The sequence below is a fragment of the Sinohyriopsis cumingii genome, chromosome 14 (assembly GCF_028554795.1).
Source record: "Sinohyriopsis cumingii isolate HCF-2022 chromosome 14, ASM2855479v2, whole genome shotgun sequence".
NCBI classification, from domain to species: Eukaryota; Metazoa; Mollusca; class Bivalvia; order Unionida; family Unionidae; genus Sinohyriopsis; species Sinohyriopsis cumingii.
Genome location: NC_142974.1, coordinates 83,767,107 through 83,789,321, shown reverse-complemented (window position 1 = coordinate 83,789,321; position 22,215 = coordinate 83,767,107). Strand labels below are relative to the sequence as shown.

Sequence of the window (22,215 nt, the reverse complement as noted above, 5' to 3'; positions counted from 1 at the left end):
TTCAGGGCCACTCCCATGCCTCGAAAAGACATTCACTTTCATGCCTACCTTTTTTGTGGTTTTTTTTATTTTAATTTTTTTTTTAAATGTTCCATTTCCCTTGAGGCTATACAGTCTCAACATGTTCAATTTCCCTTGAGGCTATACAGTCCCACAATCTATTCCCATGTTAGATTCCCCCTTGAGACTATAGTACAAAGTAACATTTCCCCCCATGTTAAATTTCCATTGAGGCTATGGTATCCCATATTCCAATGTTAAATTCCCCTTGAGGCTATAAGACATCAAAAATTTCCCCATGTTAAATTTCCATAGAGGCTACGGTACAACCCTCCTATTTTAACATTAAAGTCCCATAGAGGCTACTTTATCCCACTTCACTACTGATGTGTCTGTCGTGCTGTCTGTCTGAATTGATGTGTCTGTCTGTCTGAATGGAAGTGTCTGTCTGTCTGTATAGATAGACAGACAGGCAGACAGACAGACAGATAATTAGATAGATAGATAGATGATAGATAGATAGATAGATAGATAGATAGAGCAAAAAATGCGAGTCAGTCGGTTATATGAAGCTCGTGAATAACTGCCGAATTGTCTGTCTGTTTCTCTCAGTCTCTGACGTAATAAGTGCTCAGAGTGGGTGTTTACTATTATTCAATGCGAACATAATGAGATTGCAGCAAAGTGTTAGTAGCTACATTGTGACTATTTCCAATTTATTCCACATGGTATGAAAAAGAACTATAAAAAAAACAATCGTTGAAATTGGATCAATATTTGGAAACAAGCCTCTTCAGATGAAGAGTTCTTCTACAAGCTGACACTGGTACATGTCTAAGTTGGCAAGCCAATCCTAAGGCTAATAGCTAGTAAAATATGTGTCTCCCGATTAGTTAGTCAGGATTTGACGTTTACCAATATTTCTAAACGCACGTACCGTATGCAACCACCGAAATTGTGTTGTTAACTGAAAGGATTCCAAAAATCAAGCGTTCCACGGACATACACATTATAATTAACGGTGATGTGTGTTTATATGAAAACCACTGACAATGAGCACACCCTATGTCCCTCAATTTGCAAATATTTCAGCGGCTTTTATGTCTCATTATGAAATGATTCAGTTTCAAGACACGTTGTTGCTGAATAATTTCGACAGATGAAGAATCATTAGGATCGTCATTATTCCTTACTGCCACGTTTTTACGTACATGATGAAAAATCAATAATGCGCCTGGACGTATTGTCCAGACATGCACAGGAGAGGCATTTGTTAGGATTTATGCAACGTTGAGAACCAGTAGTGTCTAACAAACGTGAACAGCGTTTCCTTAAAACAAATGTCGTACATCAAAAGTTATGTTAGTGATCATGCTTTTCAGAGGTAAATAATTTATTTTCAAGAAACTGTCAGCGTTATCAGTAAGTCAGCTTAATTTGTAATGTTAAGTAATGTGGGGCAACAATACAACAAAATCACGTCAACGTCAGCTTTGTCCTGGAGATGCCACATTTTGTTTGAAGCTCATGCATACCAGAAAAAAACTCACGAAAATGTATTTTGTACAGAGATAAGAACACCTAATTCAAAAATGTAGTTAATGATTGCGTAAAAGGCTGAAGACAGTAAGCTAAATGAAGTGCAGCCTTATCACAAAAAGCTAGTTTGGAAACTGCCCCCTGAACTGCAGTGTTTGTTCTCTTTTTTTGTTGATATCTTCACATTCTCTCAGCGCATCGTGGGATAACATAATATATATGCAGTCTCACGAGATGTGATGCAATGGTCCACGACATAATATCACACATGTTAGTTTAAAGACGAAGACGTAAGGACAAGGGCCATACATTTAATTTCACTAGTATTTTTTCTGTCTGTCAGGCAACATGTAGCTATAATGGGACCATGTTTTTACCAAACTGTATAGCCTATGTCCAGGACTATCGAATGTTGGTCTAGCGTCTCTGTGACCGTATAACTTGTAATCTGGCATTACTTTCCCCTTACGCATTCCACATTCTATGACGCTGTTGATAGCCTGGAGCGCTGAATCACGCGGAAAGACATCATTGAAATCCCCCATGACGGAAATAGATATAGAAACGTCATTCCATCCGAGCGTGTGAGCGCCAACCCGGTCCCACCCGCGTGCTTCATACGCCCTGCCATCCTCCCCGACAAGAAAAGAGTACCCAATATCGTCCCATCCTGTAGGAGGAAACAAACATAAAAAATAAAAACAACAATAACATGTATCAGGGCTATGCAATTTAACGTTTATAATTTTTTACAATCGACTAGACCAAAAAGTTGACGAGTCAGATGGAAACATTGTATTGTAACGAGTAGGAAATGATTCCACTTCACAAGTGAAACATTTCCTTGTATCTACTCCAAAATACATAGTTTTTAATTATACATTTCTTAAGGAAAATCCATCAAATTGCATGGATTTGTTTCAGTGCTTTCTAGTGTTGTTACGGCTATATTACAATTTGCATATTTGAGGTTGAACACTATTCTAAGTAAGTTAACACTTTAAACTCAACTGTTCTTTGGAGTTTGCATTTTATGCATTTTGGTTGCACCTCCTTGATGACCATCAATGTATCATTGTTGTTCTATTTTAAGGTATGTATATTTTAATGGAAATAAAAAAGGGAAGGTGATATAAAGAAGAACGAAAAATGGCCTAAATATGGAATTATAACTTACGCAATGGCAGATTCATTTCCAATATATGGGAGACAACTCGAGCAGGACTAGTGAACTGTTGAATCTCCGAAGAAAACATTGAGCAATGTAGAGAACTGCATAAAACTGCTTTCGTCCTCTAAAAGATGAAGCAATTTAGGATTTACATATAATGTTTGTAAAGAATAGGCGAATACGAGATATATGACTATTTATTTAATTACCTTTTATATCCATATGTAGATCTTGTACGTTCTTTATCTCCTTGATACATTTGTTCGAACTGTAACATCTATCCATCGCTGTGTGGTGAATAAATACAATACTGACAGGTTCATGCATATAATTGGCAATCCTAGTAGCACGTGCTCCCCAACCTGCCCGTGGTACAATTACCGCACATGGGTCGACAAGAAACTGTGGACTGGGACACTGATCTTTTACATGACAAGAAGAATTCGATCCAGCGAACAAAGGATCAGTCTTTGCATAAACTTGATCCAGTGCCTGGAAACAAGTCAGGTGCTCTTGATCAAGATATGAGTGTGCTGCAATAATAATAATAATAATAACAATAATAATGATAATAATAATATAATAATAGCATCAATCGCTTAAAGGGACTGACCCTCTGATGGCTGGAAAGAACTTCCAAATATCCAATATGAAAAAAAATGTCTTTTTTTATTGATAAGTATTGACATTATTTTTTATGTTCTTGTTGTGCTGCCCTCCTCCTCCCTCCACGACCGCCAAAAAAAAAAAAAAAACAATAACAAAGAAAATAGCCAATTTGCGAGTAGTCTCTGCAAGAATTTATTATATCCTGATATGCCTTGGTCATTAATGACAGATTGTAGTAAGTCAACTGACATGTTGACGATGAATCCCCCCCTCCACCCAACAAAACAACAACAATACATCGAGAGTAAACTTTTGACCTGCACAGTGCCCTGTTCACTATCTGCGTAGCAGTTACCTGGCAGTTAGCCAAATCGTATTCAACATGCAACAAAAATTTGCTTTCGTTTTCCTTACCCGTTTCTTTCAAGTGTTCCGCTGGTGGTGTTCCGTATTCGATCTTAAAAATGGGGTGGGTGGGATTGAGGTAACCATTCACGTTGCGAAGCAAACATCTTGCACATACGAAGCATATAAACAGACGATAGGCTGTCAAGACGGAACCCCTTGACATACTTGTGGTTATATGTAAGGCCGCCATTAAGCTCAATGCGTTGAAACTGCGATGTCTTAATGTGTAACATCCCGATTCGATTTTCAGTGGGAATTCCCAGTGTCTATTTTTAGGTTTATCGCGTGTACGTATTCTAGGTCGCTTATTATCAAGACTTATGCAAACTGATTGTGGGTTTCTTCGATAAAAAGCATAGTTACTTTATCTACAAGCCCGGCCCTATGGCAAGGCGAATGAGGCAATCACTTGGGCCCCGCGCTAACTCACAATGCATTTTTTTTCCGCTTGGGGCCCCGCGCGAATCGCTTCCTGCCTTGGGCACCGCACTCCCTAGGGCCGGGTCTGTGTATATAATATATGTGCACCTGTTCTTAGGGTGGGACTAACTGTGGGACGACCACTGCATGAGATTTATGCAAACCAAAACGAACATAGCTGGGGTCCCTGAAAAGGGGTCCGGGGCACGATAGGGAAAATGTCTGATCTCATTACCATTGTCAGGACCCTTACAATACCATGATCGTAAACAATATAATTGATGGGACAAGCATGAATGTGTTTTTTGTTTCTCCTTCGCTATCGTTGTGATTTAATTTAGTTTTTAAAACTCATGTAGGTGAAAGTGTTATACGTCTGTCGGATGGTGCCAAGATACGCACCGTAACAAGTCAATTAGTCCCGATAGTGCAATAATCAGCACAACCACCAATATTGTTCCACTGCAAAGCACAATCTTATGCCCACGAAACGCTGAGAGTGACAGTTAGGATTATGAATGCAGGAAATAACAAATGCAGACGACATAGTGGGTCCGTCACTGAAGACAGACATTTGTCTTTTGATTAAATAAGTTTCAAATTTATATTCATCATCTCATCAGCTACTTTCGTTTCTTATTTCTGGATGGGTTTAAAAGTAAAGATGTGATGCTGCTATTTCCCGTGAGCAACAGCTATATATCAAAGAATATGCATGAGATTTCCGTCGTTTCGTATACTGTTTTATGAACTAACTCGCATATTCTCTATGGCCCTACTAAACAAACCACAGTGATGCCAAATGAGAGATCTTGACCATGACGTGGGCAGAAAACGCGTGAAATGCGTAGTTATTTAATAAATCAACAAAGGAGCATTCATTGTGACTGAGCCAAGTAATATGCAACAGTTAAATCAGGTTGTTAGAACATCCATAAGAAACAATAAATAAACCAATGTTACCTGAGAAACCGTTCAAAACAGAGATAAATGTCGAACTAAAATTAACCATTAGCACAACTGCCCCGTGTTCAAGTTTGGTTCTTTATGTACGCTATATTACGATATCTATACTTCGCACGTTCAGATAGAATTTCAACGGCTCTCATAATGCATGTTTAATCCAACTGGGTTAAATTATTGGTTATTTTGTCTAGATAAGCTAATTAACATAGAGGGAAGAATATTTTAAGTCATTTGCATATAATGCCAATCTGGTCGTCGATATTAAATTCAGACAGCTTTACACGCGTACACACATAAACACGTTAAAAGAGACAGAGAAATAGAGAGAGATTGTGGAACTGATTGATCGTGCCCAATATACACACACACACACACACACACACACACACACACACACATATATACACACACACACACACACACAAACACACACACATATACACACACACACACACACACACACACACACACACACATATATATATATATATATATATATATATATATATATATATATATATATATATATGTATTATTTCATCGAGACTCTAAAGTAAAGTGGCAAATTAAGCAATTAAATAACTAGAGTGCAGCAAGGAACGATTAAAATCAGAGATCCTACGATCTTTACGGTGCAATTTGTTTTTGATTAGAGAGATACGCATAACTTCCGAGACACCGTCTGTCAACATGGGCGAACACAATGGTTAGGAAAACAATCTGATAGAAAAGAAATTAAAATGAAAGTTGCCATTTCCCTGTGACAGCAAAGTTGCACAATAAGTACTACGATAAGTGAGTCAGCATGTTTGTACATCTTACTACGTTCCATCCTCTACCTTCAACATGTTCCATTTCGAAAGAGTAATAATATGAAAATCGTTTAGTTTCAAAAGTTGTGAAAAAACAGCATCACCCTTTCTCGTTGAGACTATACCATACGAGTTAGGTTCTCTCTCTCTGGGGCCCCGAGTGGCTGAGTGGTTTAAAGCACTAAACGTTATGGATTACTGCCATCTCACCTCTGTCTGCGTGAGTCTGAGTCTCGGGTTCGGCCAATGTGGGTATGTGAGAAAGCTTGCCAGTAGCTTCTCGTGTGTATGTGATTCTTTACGGAGTTTTCCCGGGTTCTTCCTCCACCACTAATACTGTCCGCCATGTATAGCCTATCTTGTGCTGGAAAATGTCGTTAAACCCTAAAACAACAACAACAACTCTCTCTCTCTCTCTCTCTCTCTCTCCTGCTTATGTAGAGATCCCGAATTTCCTCTGTTGGAGTCATACAGTGGAAAGATAGAAAGACAACAACAACAGAAAAAACAACAAATTAACAACTAATATACGTTAGCTTTACCTGACACATCATTTGACCCTGTAAGGGACAGGCTACACAGCACTAGGCTACACAGCAAAGCTGTTCGTACAACCACCATTTCGATGACTGTTGTCTAATGGATGCTTTGCATCTTGTAACACTATGACATTCCTATCACAGTTTCATATACTTAAAATAACTAGGAACCCCATTACATAGCTGTACATTTATCTCTGATACAATCGATGTAAAATTGGAATTTTCAGTTTCATTTTCGTTTTACTTTCTAGTCATGTCCGTCTCACTCTCCAGTCAATATGTACGTCCCCGAATGAGCAAACAAGGGTTTTGCCATTTGATTTGAAATTCTTATCTACTCACGAACAGCACGACTCCAATGTACGTCCAGTAAAAGCTTATTCGAACGCTGTATATATATATATATATATATATATATATATATATATATATATATATATATATATATAATTACTGCATATGTTAGATATAACATATGTGTCAATCTGGTTTTCATTGTGTCATTATTTTCTCTTTGAATCCCAGGGCCGAGAACCGGATTTGCCACTAGGACAAATTATCCGGTAGGCCCTTATGAATTACACATTGTGACAGAGGTGGGTCCCACTGACCTTTGTGGGTCCCCCGAAATTGTGTCCATGTTATCATACCCTCTATGCGGCCCTGTTTTAACCCATATTTCATTTGCATAAATATTACATCAAATATAAAATGGTTAAGTGTCACAATATACCCCAGGCGCCTGAGCTGTGAGCACTGTAAGGAATATCCATAGTTTTGGAATGAGCTCATAATTTGATTAACTTAACTTAAATAAATGTCTAGTGCTTTATACATGTCTGGTGTATTGCCGTCATGACCATGACCTTAACAGTACCATGGTTTTAAACAAAAGCTCTGATTTGGGCATGTAAAGTTCTCCTGTGAGTTTGTAGTTCTTGTTTCCTGTGGTATATATATATTTTTTTTTTTAAAATACAGTTGTTTTCCCACGTGCATCAGATCAAGTATGATTCAAACTCTTTCTGATAACACTGTCACATCGATGTCACTCTGTCTGGATCGTTCATGTCATATCGATGGAACTCGGTCTGGATCGTTCAGGTTATACATGTCAGCGATCACATATGTGGATATTACAATGGGTACTCCAATCGATACGTGCATCTTTCATTTGAAAAATTATATTTTAAACATCGATTCATGTAGCTTAGCTCCTTCGTTACTTTCCTGCTTGTACTTCCGGTGCACACCATTCATATCTTACACAATAGACTTGTGACTTCCGGAGTTATATATACAGGTTTATTAACCTTCATATGTTAGTTATGGCCTTACACGACGGCATGTGATGGTGTCATATGAAACGTTATGACCATGAGATGGTCAGATGGGATAAATGCGTAGTTTTTACTCCGTCAACCCAGGTAATTTCATTTTGACCGCGTATTTAGGATTTCAGAATTTGGTTAAAATAAAATTAATTTAAGGCAATGTTGATAGATAATAACCCGCTAAAAAAGCAACAAAAGCAACAAAAAACTAAACTAAAGTCAAGTATCGTACAGCTGTCCTTGCAATCATTTTATGGTCTTAACAAAACTAACTCCACTACGCTGAGACATCTTCAAGTTGCACATTCAGATTGGACTCCACGGGATTACACTATTATACCCTTTGTCCAATCAGGATAAAGCATTCGAATTTCATGCTTCTATGTCCTCTCCGATGGCCTACGTGGTTAGAACGTACGTCTCAAATGCGGGTTCGAACCCCGGCCGATTCATGCCAAGAGGTACAAAAGTGGTACTAGCAGCTGCTCAGCATTAAGAGGTCAGTGTTAGGATTGGTCGGCCTGGTGTCAGGATAATATGTCTGGGTAGGATGTGATGCTTCATGCCTGCGGTGTGGCCTAGTGCCCCAGTACTAGACATCGCTATAAACTGCCACACTTCTGACATCGTAGCGACATGACTGAAAAATTGTTAAAGCTACGATAAAAAACCAAATCTCACACACACTGGAGCTGCACGTTTGGACACACACGCACGCACACGCACACGCACACATACAAACACATGATTATATGCAACCTACCAAATTACTTTTCTAATATTTATTAATCCTACTGTTTATAGATACAGATGTATTTGTATTTGGCCCGGCCGGTGTTCGAACAACTATACAATCATGAAAAGTAAAAGAAATTTAATAATTTTCATTCTACAGTAATTTCTTGAATCTGAGTCACGTGGTGGGGAGAGAGAGAGAGAGAGAGAGAGAGGCACTGTTCCATCCAATATGGGTAAATATATAGTGTAAGAAATAATTTGATCAACGCTTTAAAGCTAAGCTAGTGCGTTGAGTGCAGCAGAAAACGATTTATATCAGAGACAGGACTGTGGAAGTACAAATGGCTATGATGTTGGGCTACGAATAACTGATGAGATACAGTCCATGTCGAGCGGCAAATCTAAAGTTTGGTAGATATAGTCCTTGAACAGCGGCGAATCTGAAGTTAGGTAGATACAGTCCTTGAACAGCGGCGAATGTAAAGTTAGGTACACAATATAAACAGTTGCTATGGTTTTTATACAACAACAAAAAATGAATCTTATCATTTTCTATCATAATAAAGTTCACCTCTGTCTGCGTGGGTTCTAGTCTAGGATTCGGCCAATATGGGTATGTGAGAAAGCTTGCCAGTAGCTTCTCGTGGGCCGGTGGTTCTTTCCGGGGTTTTCCCGGGTTCTTCCTCCACCATTAATTCTGGCCGCCATGTATAGTTCGAGTCACACAATGGAAAGAAAGAACAAGAGATAGAGAGAGAAAGAGAGAAGAAATGTAACGCTTAAATCTGCTCGAAATATCTTTGTGGCCCTGCAAGGCATATGCTAACGTAACTAATTATTACTGTCCTATCAATAAGAAAATCGTCATTTCAACTTTTCTTTAGTTGAGTGTTCAGTAAACTGGTGGTACGGTATTGCTTTTCGTGACTGAGGAAGACTTTGTTTCGTTCGTTCTATATGAGAGAGAGAGAGAGAGGAGACATGGCCATACTATCAGTCCCGGACTACCCAACAGGCAGAGTACGCAACAGCCTATGGGCCACACGCCTTTTAGGGGCCCCGCGACAACGTTTGTTTCGTAATATTTAATATTTTTTGTTAATAACATAAAATGTTAATTTGTTTAATAACATTAATAGTTGTAAATATTTGTTTTGAAGAATAAAATTGGTTTATTAAAATAGTTGGTTGGTAAAATTAGAAACGTATTAGGAGATAGTTTGCGAAGTGGGTGGGGCATGATTTCGACTGCCTATGGGCCTCCACAAGGTTTAATCCGGCACTGCATACCATATAAAGACAAACGGAAACGAAACTGGAAATCAGTGTTAAGTGTTAAGTGTAGAAATGTATAATGGATTTATTTTAAACAAATGAAACTGTGATAGGATTACAGTGTTAGAAGATTCTAAAATCCATTAGACAATGTTAGTTTCCAAATGCTGGCTGTACAAAGAAGTTCGGTGTCTAGTTAACACGTAGCTTATATGTAGTGCGGACAGCCCTTGTTTATCTGCTGTTGTTTTTTTTTTCTTGCTTTGCTTAGCCCATGTTGCATTTATATGTATGCGGACCATTATGCGCCATCAGATTTCTAGTGTTTCCCTGTATGTCCAAAAATGAAAGAGAGACGTCTAACTGGAAATCGCTGCGCAGAATGTCGATAATTTGGAAATCGTTTGTAATATGATCGCATAAGCACATATTTGGTATCTTGAAGCGAATAAGAAATAACGTTACAAATACTGGGATTCGTCATTTATGACTCCCTTAACTAATACTATCTTATCCATTCAATGGAAGGAAAGAAAGAAAGACAAATAAATGTGTACGAAGACTAAGAAATTTGCTTGTCCATGCCCTCAGTATTGGTAATAAGATATTATTTCAATTGAAATAAGGCTAGAACTGTTCCTTTGCGTGTTACATGAATACATTACCACTGACAAGTAAAATAGGAAATATAACAGAAACACTAGTATGGAGGGAGATTACCGCCATAATTATAAGCATGTATTTTCTAATCTTCCTTGATGCATTATTTTAAATGGCTGCTTGCAAGTGCTACTTTCATAATTCTATCAATGTGTATTCTATTCTTCATTGATGCAGATTGTACGTGGTAGTTTTGCAAGTGCTACTTTCCTTCTGCATTATTGTAAATGACTGCCTGCAGATGCTACATTCGTAATTCTAGTCATGAATTTTCTATTCTTCATTGGTGAAGCTGTAACTGGCTGCTTGAAAGTACCTAGCCTTGATCTACTTTTCTTCTGCGTCATTGTATCTTGTACTTTGCCAACTACTGAATTGATTATGTAGTTTGTCGCAAGGCAAATGCTATGTCAGTTATTACAAGTTTTAAAATTATATTTATAAACTTGCTATATCACAAGTTACTCAAATTGCACCTTCCAAAATCATGACTGTAATGAGGCATCAAGCACGTTGCAAGTTTGAATCAAAGAAGTTAGCATAACATAATGCTTCATTATGAGAAAAGATGGCGCTGTGACACGTCAATTTCTTACAATACGACTACTCCCCTGACCCTAGCAACAAGAGGTTATACCACTTTACAGCATTTTTGGGCGTCTTATTTAAAATATCATTCGAACTAAATACAGCAGCCGATGTCTCAGAGTAATAACATTCGGAAGAGAGGTGGCCTGCAAGTAGCACAAAATAAATTAAATGTATCAAATTGTATACAATTAGATATATTTATACAACGTTATATTTCCGCTGACCCTTCCCACCCCATTTTATCTGAACTGTTGTCTGTTTAATTTACCGCTGCCGCATGGTGGCGGAATAGGGTAGCCGTTTACAAGCAAGAATTAAGGCCATAATTTGTTATATATTCTTATTCACCATGTTATCAGTTTAATGCATATTTATTATTTTAGAGTGCAGTGCAGATTCTGCTTTTTGTAGCAGTCAAGACCTCATCTGGTTATTTGTATGACATGGGTGATTATGCAATAGCCAGCAAGTATTGTCACTAGTTGCGTGACAAGTGTGTCATATCTCCAATTTCATTTTAAGTCTCCAGTTCCAATACTATAGCAAGAGGCAAATGATTTGAAACAAGGACATCATATACAAAGCATATATGCTACAAAATTATGAATTGATTTCATTATATAAGAAAATAAACTCTAAAGGTATGAAATATATTTTCTATAAGTAAACATAAAGAACACTTCCATACAATTATGAGATGCTTTATGTCGACAGATATCAAACTGGAAACTAAATTTTGTTATTATTTCAAACCGCATTCATCCATATATGAAGATATATTTATAGTACAGATAAGATGACTGATTGTATGGAACCTCACTGATAAAATATCAGACTCTTTTGGTAGCAATTATACAAATATAATATATTGAATATAAATAACATTCTTACCGCTACCAGTAACCAGCTCAATTTGTTTGTATTATTGCTGCTACAATACAGTACAAAAAGTGCTTAATACATTTGGATATGAAATTAATTCAGTAGTTGAAAAGATCAATACAAATTTTTGCATGTATCTTCTACAGATGTGATTGTTTTCTGTTTTCTGTGATTGCTTCCCCCGCATAACTTTCTAAAACAAATTGTACAGTTTTTAAGGCTACTCACAGCTCAGGCTGTTGTAGCATCCACAACCACCCCACATAAACATCTTCATTTGTCTGTGATTTTATCATTATTTTATCCTGTTCAAAATATAAGTTAATATTGTCATAACACAAAAAATATTAGCAATATACAACTATACAATAAAGCAAAATAAATAAATAAAAACACTACTGTGACGTTTGCACGTATTGGGGTGGGGTTCTTCCAATATAATTTAACTAAATTATGATGAAAGTTCCACCCTGGCTCGTGAGGTTAGAAAGTTAAATTAGTGACGAGGTAGATTTACAGCTCTGAGCCCCCAGTCAGCAATGCCGACGGTTAAATTATAGAGAACACGAAGATGAAATTCAATCAATAACAATTTAATAAATGTGATAATTTAAAAAAAAAACGATAACTTCCAATCTCTCGTCTTTCCCTCGACCAAGTGAAAGCCTAATTCATCCCGAGATTTACAGTGTGAGTTCGATTTTCCCCCGTCCTTGCATCTACTCATCTATTTCTTTCCCGCTGATTCCTTCCTTCTTTCCGTTCCTTTGTCTCCGTTTCCCTCTCTACTATCTCCTCCTCCAATTGCGCTCCCAGACTTCAACTTCTCCTGACTTCTCTCCTTTCTTCTCCTTTCCTCCGTCTATACTATCTCCTCCTCCAATTCGCTCCTAGACTTCAACTTTTCCTGAGTTCTCTCCTTTCTTCTCTTTTGCTCCGACTCTCTAGCTGAGACTACGGGGACCAAACTGTAACTGGTCTGTCCCTCAAAGCTTCCTGTGAAAAACCACAAGGCATTAACATATGTTTTATCGAATCTCACCTCACACTATATCGACCATTAATCATCAGATAAGCTATCACGGTTTCGATCACGCATGCATACACATCTAAATTCCCACACACTTCTTGCAGGGTAAACAATGGCGTAATAACACAGTATCAGCGAATTGTCATACAGACATCAATACATTGCGTCAGACAGTATATACACATATATTTAATCTCATCGTACTACAATCTGACAACAATCAGACGCATGTCTGTACATTACACAAATATTCAACAATGGCAAAGTCTATAATTACATGAACATATGTGTTAGTCTACTATAAAATACCCACATAGCGAATTACAATATTAACTCTTACGACGGCTAACAAGCTATATAATTCTTTACAAATATCAACTCATTTCTTCAAAATATGCAAACATATTAACAAAACAAAGTAATTATTCGTACTACAATTCTAGTAATAATAAAGTATACATACGACCTACAGTTAAAATGCAGTCGCATTCCACAAAGACCGAACAAATATCAAACTGACCTTATTTGAAGCTCTCTGTACTTAGAATTTCCCGCTCTAAGATTTTCCCGCCAATAACGAATGGCTATTCGGAGTTACGCTAACCTCCACTCTGGGTAATTTCTCTTAGCGAACTAATTCTTGCCGGAAGACGCGAAGATATCATTCTACCCAAATCAAGGTCTCTCCCCTATCTCGATTCTGATTGGGTGGCGCTGTGACCCTGTCCAATCGTCTTAGCGGCCAGTTCAACATGTCAGTCTGTCTGCAGGGAAAAGAAGTTAAGACACTCCCACCTCTTCAGGCAACTTCTTTTTATCTTGGACAACATTTCCACACCTAGGTGATAATTGGCTATCGGGCGCCCTCGCAACTCCTATGTCCGGCTCTCCACTTCTAGCTACGGCAATCTTACGTAACGGATTAGTGCTAGCCTCCGGCAATGTTTAACATCAAACAATGGCCTGCCAGAATTACCTTGCTTATACATGTTTCAAACTGGGGCTACTCTGGGTAAGGGTAAACATGACACCCCAACCCCCACGCTTGAGAATGAAATCGGGATTTTATTCCCTCAAAATTACTTAAAATGCAATGGCATTAATACACGAAATAAAGAACAAAATTATCTCGACACTACACACTGAGTACGAACATGAATATATATATATACAACGATCTATACCATTTCAGCGCTGCTGCTCATGAAATCGGCGCCTACGTTCTCAGTTCCTTTCACGTATCTGATCTGCATCTGGTACTGCTGTAAGAACAGCGACCATTGCATCAATCGTCCATTCGACAATTTCGCCTGTGCGAGATACGTGAGTGGATGGTGGTCGGTCTCCAATATGAACTTTCGCCCGTATAAGTACCGTTCGAACCGTGATATCCCGAACACGATTCCGAAGCATTCTCTCTCCGATACGGAGTAGTTCTTCTCGGCAGCAGACAGTTTCCGGCTGCCGTACGCGACAGGAAAAAGCGTCTCATCGTACTCCTGCAGTAGTACTGCTTCCAGTCCGGTGTCACATGCGTCGGTGCGAAGAACGAAGTCTTTTGCCAGATCCGGCAGACGGACAACTGCGTCGGATGTAAGTCTATCCTTCAGCGTTTGGAAAGCATGCTCACATGCATCTGTCCAAATAACCTTAGTCGGGGCCCGTTTCTTGGTTAGGTCAGACAACGGCCCCGCAATCGCGTTAAAATCGGCCACATACCTCCGGTAATACCCGGCCAATCCCAGGAATGACCTCACCTCAGTTTTCGTGGTGGGCTGTGCGGCGTTTCTCAGCTGCTCCACCTTCGACTTATCTGGGGACAGCGTACCTTGGCTCAGGGTATGTCCCAAATAGTCCCATGTCCGGAACCCAAGGTGACATTTGGAAGGGCGAGCTGTAAATCCCGCCTGACGTGGCCGCTCCAAAACGTCAGCTAACAGAGTGAGGTGTTCACCCCATGTCTCTGTGGCTAACAAGAGATCATCCATGAAGTTGTGGACACCCCTATCGCGCAAGGGTTCCAACAACTTCCGCATCATCCTAGTAAAGATGCTGGGCGCGTTCAGTACCCCGAACGGCATGACAAACCATTGGTAGGTCCCGTCGGGAGTAGCAAAAGCGAGCTTTGCCCTATCCTCCTCCCTTACCGGAATTTGCCAATAGCCCTTGGACAAATCCAGCTTGGAGAAATATTTCGCTTTCGAGACAGAAGCGAAAATATGTTCCGGATCAGGTAGCATTTCGACTTGAAATTTTGTCACCTGATTCAGCTTCCGGTAGTCGACACAAAACCGATGGGTGCCATCCTTCTTCTGCACTAGGACTACCGGAGAGCTGTACGGAGAGTCGGCGGGTTCGATTACTTCCAGAGCAATCATCTGCTCGATCTCCTCCCTTACGACTTGTCGTTTTGCGTGGGGCAAGGGGTAGGGTTTCCGCTGGACTGGCCGGTTGTCAACCAGCTTTAACCCGAACTCGACAAGCGACGTTCGCCAGGGTATTTCCGTAAGCACATCGGAATACCCGGCCAGCAACGTATCAATCTCTTCCCGCTGTACCGCAGTCAACATGGGGTCCCACTCCACGTCCGAGGGTGTCTCAGCCCTCGTTAACGGACAGCTCGGAACAGTGTTGGCACCTTCCGTATCGCCGTCGGCGTCCTCGGTGACTATCGTGGCGATAACAAAATCGCTGACGGTCTCTCTTTCCCGGTACCTCTTAAGGAGATTGGCATGGTACAATTTCGCCTTCGTTGGTAGCCGTATCCGATATGTTTGACCTCCGACCTTCTCGGCGACAACGTATGGACCCCTCCAGGAAACTTGCAACTTGTCGTGTTCTTTGGGCAGCAGTAACAACACCTTGTCCCCTACTTCAAACTGGCGTGGTTTTGCGCGCTTGTTGTAATTCTTCGCCTGACGCGCCTTCGCTCGCTTGAGGTTCTCCTGTGCGAGGGAACAAACTTCCTCCAGTTTGTTGCGCAAGTCCGCAACGTACTGGTAGGTAGTGCGTACCTCCTCCACAGCGTGATCGTGCGTCCACAGTTGTCTCAGTACGGCGATTGAGCCACGTACGGTCCTCCCGTACAAGAGTTCAAAGGGAGAGACCCCTAAACTCGCTTGAGGTACTTCCCGGTATGCGAAAAGCATGGCAGGAATATACCGATCCCAATCCTTGGGGCGGCCTTCGCACAGCTTCTTGAGCGTGTTCTTTAGGGTCCCGTTAAACCGTTCGACCAGTCCGTTACATTGGGGGTGATACGGTGTAGTCGTGAGGTGCTTAATTGACGTCAGTCGGTTTACCTCTGCCATCACGCGACTCATGAATTGTGTCCCTTGGTCGGTCAGGATCTCGTCGGGCACTCCAATTCTTGACCAAATCCCAAACAGCGCTTCCGCGACGGTTTCCGAATCAATATTACGCAGCGCGACGGCCTCCGGATAGCGTGTTGCGTAATCTACGACCGTTAGGATATACCGATTTCCGTGCGACGACGCGGGTTTTATCGGTCCGATCAAGTCCATCGCGACGCGTCTAAACGGTTCATCGATAAGGGGTGTACTCCCCAAGGGGACGGGTCGATGATCCGTTTTCGGTGCCATTCTCTGACACTTGTCACAGGAGAGACAGAACCGTTTGACGTCTCCCTGGACCCCTGGCCAGTAGAATTCTTTGACAAGACGGTCACGAATCTTGGCAATTCCCATGTGTCCACCCATGAGACTCTCGTGCGCGAGTTTCAACACTTCACCTCGCTTCTCCTTTGGCACGACGACTTGCTTAAAGTGTTCGTTACCATTCCTGGCGTAGCAATACAAGATCCCCTTCTTGTATGCTAACTTCACCCCGCCATTCGGAGTTTCTTTCTCCGTTCCTGCTGCAGCGTGTTTGTGCAACTGCGCCAGAGTTGCGTCTTCCTGTTTCAGCTTCCTCAGCTCGGCCGGAAGAACATTATTCACCGGTGTCGATGTAACTTCCATCGGCTTCGCTTTCGTCTGTCGACTCTTGGACCTGGTTTCCACAGCACTCACCGGCATCGGTGTGCAGGTTTCGGGGTTCGGTTGTGGTAACACATAACGACATCCCAGTATGACGTCATGTGACAAACCATCCAAGCATGCAGCCTCAATTTTTCCCTTCACGTACGGTGAATCGAGGTCAATGACAGCCACTGGCAATGAGTCACCCGCGCTGTTCGCGTACTGAACTTCGATTACCCCCCCCCCCCCGTGTAATCCTCGGGCTTAACGTACTTCTTGTCGACAAGGGCTGGAACGCTACACCCAGTGTCATACAAGATGGTGACACGTTCTCCGTTGACAGTAGCAGACGCGAGGTTGGCTGGGTTACAGCTTGCCTCCGGCTCGCGCTCCTTCCAAGCGACGGCATTCACCTGGGTCTGCCTGCCCTTGGGACAGTCCCTGGCAATATGCCCCGGGCGCTTGCAGTTGTAACACGTCAGCGGCCCTCACCGACCTGCAAGTCCCGCTTTCGTGGGTGAGGCCTGTCCAGGTCTATGGTTGGCATCCTTACCTGTAGATCCTCCTCCGACCCTCCCGTCGCCCTGACGGTTACGGACAGCCGGCTCTACCTCAACCACATGGCGCGACTCAGTGGGCCGGGGTCGTTCCGCACCCCCGGAACCTCCACTTTTCGAGTGTGCCTGCTCGTATCGCTCCGCCATGCTAGCGATCTCTTCGAGCGTCCGGTGCTCTCTCTCTCTGCTAGGAAGACTGTCAACTCGCGACGGTAAGTACTCAGGACATGTTCCTTGAGTATAACCTCGCGTAGCCCGTCGTACGATCGTTCGACTTCGGCCATCTTCATCCACTTCTCAAATAACCCTCGAACACTGGTGTGGTATTGAGAGTGGGTCTCCGTTGCCTTTTTCGTTGAGTCCCGAAAAAGTTTACGGTAGGTTTCGGCGGTCAGCCGATAATGGCAAAGAAGGGCTTTCTTAGCGCATTATAGTCGTCAGCATCGTCGGCAGCTAAGCCGTGGTAGACTTCACGAGCTGCACCTTGCAAAAAAGCTGAGACATTAATCGCCCAATGTTGTTCAGGAATTTTATGAGCGTGAGCGAGTTTCTCAAACTGCACAAGAAAATCGTCGATAGATTCCTCCTTATCGCTGAAACGCGGAATACTTATCTGGACCATTCGGTGGTCGATGAAAGGTCGTCCGGTCCCTCCAGAACTTGTGCTGGCGTCGTCCCGATCGCTGTCCCTAGCCGCTAACCTTACCTTTTCCATTTCGAGAGCGTGAGCAAGTCTGGCCAGCTCAAGCTCTTTCTGTGCTTCTCTTTCGGAGGCTATCCGGGCCAGCTCAAGCTCTTTCTGTGTTTCGCTTTCGGAGGCTATCCGGGCCAGCTCCAGCTCTTTCTGGGTTTCTCTTTCGGAGGCTATCCGGGCCAGCTCCAGCTCTCGGTTCGCTGATATCTTAGCCAGCGCCTTCTCCGCTGATTTTTCTGCCTTCCATTCCTTGATTCGTTCTTCAATAAATGCTGCCAGTCGATCTCCCTCGTATCCGAGATCTTCCGAATCCATGGCACGGTACTCCTTTATCATTTGCCTTTCTGTAGCCATATTGTTATACTAATAGGAAGTGATACCTTGTCTCGACCTTACTAACAATGGACAGATATTACAAGTTCCCAGCCAAATACTTACCTGTCGACAGCAACTAATTTCGTTCAGGTAAGATATTTGCTCGATATTTACTTCACAATTACTGCAAGTAATTAAAGATCTACCAAACATGCAAATATCAAATATAACAAACACAAGACGAACTCATACAGAAGTCAGATGGAAGTGATCGTAACTGTGAGCGCTTTAGACCACTCGGCCATTCGGGGCCCTGCGATGATGAGTGTATGTTCAATCCAAAAGCCAGATTGCATTTGGTGGAAAGCTTGTCTTCATTTCATATTTTGTTCATGGGAAAGAGAAAAACAAAAGGATTGGAGAACAATGTAACAAGACAATCCAGGTATTTGTTCCTTATCATTGCATATTTGTATGATAATTTTGGTTTCAGACTAATTCATCTAACAGTATTGTATTTATGTTAAACCGACATTCATAAATACAATACTGTTAGATGAATTAGTCTGAAACCAAAATTATCATACAAATATGCAATGATAAGGAACAAATACCTGGATTGTCTTGTTACATTGTTCTTATAGATTTATTTCCCAATCCCTTTTGTTTTTCACTTTCCCATGAACAAAATATGAATGAAGACAAGCTTTTCACACAATCTGGCTTTTGGATTGAACATACACTCATCATCGCAGGGCCCCGAATGGCCGAGTGGTCTAAAGCGCTCACCGTTACGGATCACTTCCATCTCACCTCTGCATGAGTTCGAGTCTCAGGCTCGGCTAACGTGGGTACGTGAGAAAGCCTCCCAGTAGCTTCTCGTGGGTCGGTGGTTCTTCCCGGGTTCTTCCTCCACCAATTATACTGGCCGCCATGTATAGCCTATCTTGTGCTGAAAAATGGCGTTAAACCCTACAACACCTACAAGAACAACACTCATCATTGCAAAGTCTGAGGAATTAAAACTGTAAATTCTGGATTGGCCAAGACACATTACCTTATGTGTACCACATACATTTGTAAATTATGACTCAAGAACAGTCAGGTTATATTCCCTAGCGTCTGTTTCAAGAATTAATCCCCCAAAAACATTCCATTACTGGATCTGTATTCAATATATACACTATACAAAAATGATCACTTTTTGGAGAATTTATTTTTGCGGGCAAAAAAAAAAAGTTGTTTGCACTTGCTATGAGCAAAAAACATGAAAAAGGATTATATTTTATTTTGCTAATTTGTTATTTCTGATACCTTGACCTTCACAAAACTATTATATTTATGAACCTGAGATGAAATTTTAAATTTGGCCTCTTATCTCTAATGTATGTGCCTTGGAACAATGGATAAGGTAAATTCCATAATTTAAATGTCTTAATCACTCAGTAGAGAGAGAGAGAGAGATTCATAAGTAAGCTCTTTTCTTCACTGAAGAATAGAAACCACTAGCCAATTTCTGACTGTAGTTGTAAGATATCTGAGCAGAAAGTAACAGCTACTTTATAAGCATGCAAGTCATTTTATTGTGATTTATAGGCCCCCAAGTACTATTCCTCAGAGAAGACACAATACTGGGTTTTATAAATTAAAGGCACACAAATACTAGTTTGTTACTTTGTGGAAAATGGGGTCATTATGAGACAATGGAGATACCTGATGTACCTGCTGGTGATGAGTGGTCAGTGAGCAATCAAATTGTTGTTCTTAAGTCATATAGACAGGACATGTATAGTCTAGACCATAAAACTCCTTTACCTGGTCACTTTGGTGTCAATAAGACTTATCGCAAGATCTTGAATCATTTTTATTTTCCTAAAATTAAAAGTGATGTTTATAAGTACCATAGATATTGTCACACTTGTCAAATGGTAGGAAATCCCAATCAGAATATATATAAGGCACATCTGCAACATATTCCTGCATTTGACCATTTGACAAGCCATTTAACAGAAAAATGGTAGACTGTCGGTTCTTTACCTAAAATCAAATCAAGCAACCAACACTTGTTGTCCACAATGTGTGCGTCCTCGAGATTTACATAGCCTATCCTTCCTTTGAAGAATATTAAAGCACAAACTGTTCTAAAAGTTTTGGCAATGTTTTTAACAATATTTTGCCTCCCCAAATCTGGCCAGCAATTATTATTTTTGATTATTTCCAAAAACCTATGCATGAATTAGACATCTAACAGTTTAATTTTTCTATATGTCACCCTGAAAGTAATGGGGCTAGCTCAAGACTGTCTGAAAACACTCTCACCTACCCGGGATACATTTATACCATTATATTGAATCAAATCTTAAAAAAAGACAGTCATTAGTAAAATCCTGTCTTTGTATAATTATCAAGTAAGATCAGGAGAGTTTTTTTTCCCCCCCATATTGGTATTTATTACCGAATGAAAGACCAAAAGACTACCCTAAATCTACAAAAGTCTGTCAAAAAACACCCCCAACTACCCAGGATATATGTAGGCAATTAAATAGAATAAAACCAAATACAAAGACAGTGATCTGTAAATTCTACCCTGTATAATTATCGAGTAAGATCAGTAGAGTTTATTCTTTTATTGATACGTGCTGAAGATTGTCCTTAAACACACGCATCGACCCAAGATACATGTATACAATTACAATAACTTAATTCTTGTTTTCTTAAATTTCGTACAGAAATTGCACCATGTTTATTACCCCTATTTTATGACAGAGGAGACTCCGTTTAAGTTAAGTAGCTATGAAATAGCTATGAATGACAAATAGTGATGTAGGACAAGTAGCTGTTTAGGACAAGTAGCTAGGTAGGACAAGCAGTTATGTAGGACAATTACTTATGTAGGACAAGTAGTTATGTTGGACAAGTAAGTATGTAGGACAAGTAGTTATGTTGGACAAGTAAGTATGTAGGACAAGTAGTTATGTTGGTCAAGTAATTATGTAGGACATGTAGCTACAATTAGCTATGTACCGGAAAAAATATTAACGTTATAGACACTTCATTTTCGAACAGCAACAGCACGATGGCAATTACGACAGAATATATAAAAATAAGGTGAAAAACAAACGAAACATTCATTAACTATGTAATCCTCATTTTGATTTATAAATAACATACCCATTCATTACAATTTGTATGTCTGGCTTTATCGCTCAAATCGTGGACGAAGGTTGAAAATGTATATAATTATTGACTTAATGCAATAATCACATCACATATTTTTATACTTCAAATAACTTGAAACCCCATTATAAATTTCCAGGCTCACCATTGATGTAATCAGCGTATGATCGGAATTTCAACCGTTGTCTCTCTTTTTGATTTATACTCATTTCAACTACTTTCCCACCACCGCCTCTGAATCTTGCCGAATCATAATTCTTACCCAGTCTTCAGCAGCAGCGTTCTAATGCGAGTTCATGGTGCACGCGGTGAGGGCTTAATTGAGCTGAACGTTTTCTTATTTGTACGAAGCTAACAATGTCTGCTTATTAGACATTATCGGGTCTATAAATATCGTTATGGGAGGTGGGTGGTGGAGTAGGGTTGGTGAGGGTAAATAAGTAGGTGTATGGTCTGCGGGACGGAAGTGCCATTACGGGCCAAGTGCAGCAAGAGAAGCCTCTAATGCAAGTTCG

General features: G+C 40.6%; 1 protein-coding gene and 1 long non-coding RNA gene across 3 annotated transcripts in view; both read right to left on the bottom strand.

Annotated features, from left to right (window-relative positions):
- Positions 1-1,834: 1,834 nt before the first annotated feature.
- Positions 1,835-6,629, bottom strand: LOC149784253 (peptidoglycan recognition protein 1-like). 2 transcript variants are annotated; one of them, XM_089932289.1, is made up of 3 exons: positions 6,468-6,629; positions 2,920-3,243; positions 1,835-2,209 (listed from the first exon to the last, which is right to left on the bottom strand). In XM_089932289.1, the coding sequence occupies exons 1-3, from the start codon at positions 6,544-6,546 to the stop codon at positions 1,860-1,862; spliced, it is 753 nt and encodes a 250-aa protein (XP_089788415.1). In that variant the 5' UTR covers positions 6,547-6,629; the 3' UTR covers positions 1,835-1,859. The 2 variants fall into 2 exon arrangements, with proteins under 2 accessions (XP_089788415.1, XP_089788414.1); XM_089932288.1 differs by lacking the exon at positions 6,468-6,629 and adding an exon at positions 3,734-3,980.
- Positions 6,630-12,524: 5,895 nt separating this feature from the next.
- Positions 12,525-22,215, bottom strand: part of LOC149784252 (uncharacterized) — a 29,503-nt gene continuing 19,812 nt past the window's right edge. The window contains exon 2 of the long non-coding RNA XR_016413819.1: positions 12,525-12,943. This is a non-coding gene — a long non-coding RNA (uncharacterized LOC149784252). The remainder of the gene's footprint in view (positions 12,944-22,215) is intronic.

Bases quoted from the DNA above. Each gene is read 5' to 3' on its own strand.
- LOC149784253 (XM_089932288.1), bottom strand. From the start codon at position 3,917: ATGGCGGCCTTACATATAACCACAAGTATGTCAAGGGGTTCCGTCTTG. The intron at 3,244-3,733 runs GTAAGGAAAACG...TTATTATTGCAG, and splicing joins GGAACACTTGAAAGAAACGG to CACACTCATATCTTGATCAA. The intron at 2,210-2,919 runs GTAATTAAATAA...TTCCTCCTACAG, and splicing joins TCTACATATGGATATAAAAG to GATGGGACGATATTGGGTAC.